The sequence below is a fragment of the Rhea americana genome, unplaced genomic scaffold, assembly GCF_003343005.1.
Source record: "Rhea americana isolate MKP2758 unplaced genomic scaffold, rheAme1 scaffold_338, whole genome shotgun sequence".
NCBI lineage: Eukaryota > Metazoa > Chordata > Aves > Rheiformes > Rheidae > Rhea > Rhea americana.
Window position 1 is genome coordinate 697,865 of NW_028186466.1, and position 5,252 is coordinate 703,116.

Here is a 5,252-nt window from a genome sequence, read left to right on the forward strand (position 1 = left end):
ATGGAACTAGCAGTAGAGCCTCTGTTTTCTCAACTCCAGGAGGCTGCAAAGAGTGAGCTTGCAGGAGGGCCCTGTACAGGTGAGAAGTAATCTCTGCTAGTTAAATCACAGAGGGAAAAGCTTAAGACTCTGTCAGTAGTGCTCAGGACACTTCTTCTTGGCTGTCTGCTCTGCCCTAGTTTGGAAAGATGTGTATAGCATGCTAGGCTGGCCTTTCTATTTGCTGTGGGTCTATAGCAACTGTTTTAAAATAAGAATATGTGGTCTGTTTGGAATGAAGGAGAGCAGAAGTAGTTCTCAGCCTTTTTCCACAGATAAAAAAAAAAAAGTGTGAGATGCAGCATCTGAAGTATTTGACTCCCCAAAAATACCTTTTGATGGCAATGAAGGGTTGTTCTGGTTCCCATTTCACTGTTAAAGCCCTGGGGTTACTGCATGGGCCGCTGCAAGAGCTGGTTGGTTGTAGAGTAAGAAAATAACCTTTCCTGCTCCTACAACAAGCAATCTTCGTCCTTTCTGAGCAGGCTGCTGCCACTTCTTAGTCTCTTTAGAGCTCTCATAGACACAAGTCTGAAAATGTACTGTGGAGTTTTGCCTTGGACGTAGAAAGCCTATTCTTTCCTAGCAGAGTAAATAGAACTAATATGTTAAATTGAAGTATGTGGAGTGTGAGCAACTGAATATTTTAATGCTAAATGAGGTATGTTAATGCACTTCTAAGTTGCTATCAGCATTTGCTATCCTTAGATACTTGCAAAAGTCAAGTTGATGATAAGTGCATATTAGGTGATGTTAGTAATTCTGATAATACTAAAGTGATGTAAATATAATAGTGTCAAAATAAGATAACCAAAGCTTGTTATGGGGCACATGATCAAATATAATCATTGTTGAAATAAATAAATGGCGTTCTTTAAGAAAGAAAAAGCTGTGATTGAGTGTTACTGTGAACCTCCCTGGGGTGCAGCTTATTTGGCTTGTCACTGCAAGTAGATGACTTACTAGATCTAAATATGAAAGAGATATTAATTAACTATTGCTATTTTTAGCCACAAAGATTTAACTCACTTCACTTCTGCATGAATATACAGTGTTCCTATAATAATTTTTACAGCTGTCTTTTGTGGTAAATAGAATGAAAAAATCTGACATGCTGGCCTGTAAGAAGTAGTTTAAAAATTTTTAAGTAAATCTTATTTAACACAAGTAAAAAATCATCCAGATCTTCCTGTTGATATTGCCCAGTGACGGTTAAGAGAAGTTTTTGTTTTGTTCTCTCCAACCATATAATATTAAAAACTCTGTTTTAAAACAAACTTAGCAGGATAGGAAGCTTTTGGACTAAATCTGCAGGGACAGATAGCTAAAACTAGATTTTAGACTTTCTCTTCCTTTCTTCATTTTGCTTGTTTTTCTTTGTTTGGCATTTTCTGAAGGTAGAGAATGTTAGTTTTTACCCTTGTCGTCTTCCTYATTTCATTTTTTCCCTGCCTTCTTATCTCAGTCTTCATAATTTCCCTTCCTCTTTGGGAAAGAGAAATGTGGTGCAACTGGATTCCAGTTATTTTACAAAGAGAAATTTATTCATCTTGGGAAATGAGCCATGTCAGATTCACTACTTATTCCAGCAGGAACCTGCATTCTGAGTGAAAATGAGGTAGAGAGAGGCATCCAGGAAGCTCTTGAGCAGGACATGCTGCCTCAGCTACCTGAAGCCCATAGTCTGGACTGGAGGGCAGCCAGTCTGCAAAAGCCACAGAAAATGAGATGTAATAAAGCCACTTCCTAAGCAAGAGGCTCCAGGAAACTAACTGTCCTCAATAATCGTCAGAGAGCCCACACCGAAGAAAAACCCCTCAAATGTGCAGAGTGTGGAAAGAGCTTCAAGGGAAGCTCTACTCTTTTGAACCATCTTAAAATCCACACTGGAGAAAACACTTTCAAGTGTTTAGATTGTGGGAAGAGCTTTAACAGGAAGGCCAACCTCGTGGTGCATGAGAGAGTTCACACAGGAGAGAGGCCTTACAAATGCAGAGAGTGCGAGAAAAGTTTTGGCCATAGCTCAAATCTTATTGCTCACTGTAAAACCCATGCAGGAAAGAAAGCTTTTTCCTGTGGCATGTGCAGCAAAACTTTCAGTGGAAGCCCAGCTTTCCTCCAGCATCAGAGAATACATATGGATGAAAAGCTCTATTGGTGTCCCGAGTGTGGAAATAGCTTCTGGCTGTGCTCCAACTTCATCAAACATCAAAAAAATCATTTGAGAGAGAGACTCAGTGAACACACAGCAGGTAACTAAGTTAAGATCTATTGAGTTTTAATTCAAGCTATACAAACTCACAAGGGATGTAGTGGATGCTGATTCCATTCATTCCTAAATGCTTGCATTCCCCCCTTCTGTGATGGGTAATGTTTTTTTGTTCTGTTTTTGCTCCTTCCTGATGAAACACATCTGTTTCATCATTTGAAAAAGTGCCTTGAAAATGCCAGAGTTTAGAATTTGTATTCCCCAAGGACTGCCTGAGGCTTGAGTCCACTAACTCCTGGTTTCTAGTTTCCCAATGCCCAGCCCTATCTTTGTAAACATTTAGGCAACAAGATACTCTGCTTAGGAAGGGATGTAGGCTCTGAATTGGGGGCTTGGTTAGCTGTAGCAGTTAATTTTATTATATGTGAGTAATGTTTCCCACATTTAATGAAGACTAGCAGAATAGAACTACCAACTAAGATGGAAAGTTTTTCATTGCCTGTGCACAAGTGCCCTTGCTAACAGGAAGTCCCTTCTGGCCATCTCTTAATACTTTTAGTGTAGTATAAGCTTTCAGGTGAGGCGGTTGCTTAAAGTAGGGAATTTTCTGGATTTTGCAATATCCTATATTCTTTTAATGGCCAGAAATTGTGGAATTAGACACTTTGTGGTTTTGTTTTGTTAAATCTTTACACAGGCAGTTGCTTTATAATGTGATCTAAAATGATTCAACATTAAATCTTTGGTTTTGTCTGGCCACTCATGGGACTTTTCTGGCTGAACAATTAATGGTGTTAGAGCTTTGACCACCAGATCAGGTAACAGCAAGACATTTAGGCACAAGGCCTAATGAGAAGGACATGTTCTGTGTGAGGTTTTTCTGTGTTCTTTTTTGTTTGTTTTATTTGTTTTCCCCTCTTCTGGTTCTAACAAAATTCCTGAGGAGGAAAGCCTTTTATTTTAATGAAATTATAATATCAATGGCAAAACTGAATTCTTAATCTGGGTTTGGAAACCTCTTCGTCCATAGGTACAGAGAGGTAGTTGAGCTAATGAGCCATAAAAATGGAACTTCCCGCTTGTAGGGCTTATTTTAACAGCTTTTTAGTTTATATAAAATTACCTAATTCACAAGAAGAAAGAACATAGTTTCATTATTACCCTAGCAGTTTGCCAGTAAGAAACATCATATCAAATTAAATCTATGCCTGCTTCAAACAAAAGTGTCCTAACTTACTCTGAAGTAACTATTACTATGTTGTAGATAACTTGAAGCTTCATACTAAAATTGCCTGTATGATCACGCATGAGTTCTATTGGCTTTGTGATGTGTGGATTAGGAGTTAAAATTAATTTCTATACCTGATATGATTTCAAAAAAGAGGTTTACATATAACTTATATATGCTTTTCTATATCTTGGCTTTTTAATTCCTTAATGGCTCCCTTCCTGCTTTCCTTCCTCCTTTCCCCAAAGTGTGTGTGTGGGGGGGGGGAGAGGAGCATGGTTAAAGCAGTAGAAAACTTTTAAAGTTTGTTGGAGTGCAAGTGAGAATAGTAGTAAAGAAGATATGTTGATTGTAGTGAAATCTAATTCCATAATATTTCAGGTTAATGTACCTGCCCAATCTTTGATTTGATTTGGCTTACTTTGAGTCATCAAATGGCTTGAATTAAGTTTTATGATTAGAAGGTGGATGAGAGGAAGGGTTATTATTGAATTGCCTTTTTATTGTGTGAAAACAGATTTAAAATGGTCCTGTAGCAATTGGGGATGAAGTGGGCCCTTGACTTTAACCATCCTCCTTTTAGATGCAAACCATTCTGAATTTACATCTCTACATCATAAAGAACAGCAAAGGTGTGGCACACAGAAACTTGAGATGGGCCACTCCAATCTTATTTATGAAGAGTGTAAGTATAAAAAGGCTTCTAAATTGCCATCTGGGGTATTTTTGCATTGCACCCGTTAACATTCTCTTCTCTTTGTACAGTGAAGAAAATGAGGGAAAACATGGATATGCTTCTTCTGAATCAGCAAAGTCGGCTGCAGGTCCTTCAAGAAATTCAGAAACAACTGAATATACTCCTCCTAGGCAATGATCTCATTACTTCAAATGTCTATAGTTTGGGACTCCTGCTAAGACAACAAGCAGCTGCAATGGCATCTCTCTCTTTTCCCCTTCTTAATCCCAGCAGTCTCCTTACTGAAAATCTTTTATCTCTAGTGTCTCCTCCTGAAATTCTCCCTGCCTCTCAGCTCTCAGGCTCTCAATTTCCTGCAGCTCCTACAACTTTTTGATCTACTTTTTGCTATGAGTATATCAAATGTGAACAAATGTGAGTACTGTTTTATACTATTTTCTCTCAAACGTGCGATTTCTCTGTTATAATTGTGAAATTGTACTACCTTTGTGGATGCTGACACTCAGACTTTGACTTCATTCACATGCATCAGCAAACAGAAGCTCATCAAATTCATTGCTCATTCTTTCATTGTGGCATGCATAGATTTTGGACAGTAATGTATTTTGTCAAGATAGCCCAAGAGATCTTTATCACTGAGGTATGGTTAAGTAGAACATCCATATATGATTACAGTATAAAACTTAAGTACTTAAGCATATTATTCTAACTGAGGTTTAACACATACTTGGCTAACTGGACCTCTCCTAATGAGCTGAAGATAATGATAAAAATCATCAGAGATGCTTTAAGCAATTCTTAAATCTATTTTATGTAGAAGTCTGTAAGCAACATGTTTTATATAAAGGTATTAAATCTAACAGCACCTCTATTCCAAGCATCTGTTTATAAAAGCTTCCTTAATTCAAGAAGGCTTTAAATTAGGTGACTTTTACTGACTCTCAGGCCAGGATCATTAATAAAAATACAAAAAGGATTTTTTTAAAAAAAAATCACATCTGCCTCGATTGCCAGAATTTCATGAGGAAAAGCCAACTTGAGTTATAGAACCCTTGTTCATTTCCTTAAAGCTATCTTCA

At 37.7% G+C, this 5,252-nt stretch overlaps 1 protein-coding gene across 1 annotated transcript; it reads left to right on the top strand.

The window, feature by feature from the left end:
* LOC146592305 (uncharacterized) lies at window positions 1–4,549 on the top strand. Its single transcript, XM_085311277.1, is given in 4 exon segments — window positions 1–79; window positions 1,632–2,291; window positions 4,060–4,161; window positions 4,242–4,549. Coding segments are annotated over 4 exon segments (1,149 nt in total).
* The last annotated feature ends 703 nt before the right edge of the window (window positions 4,550–5,252 follow it).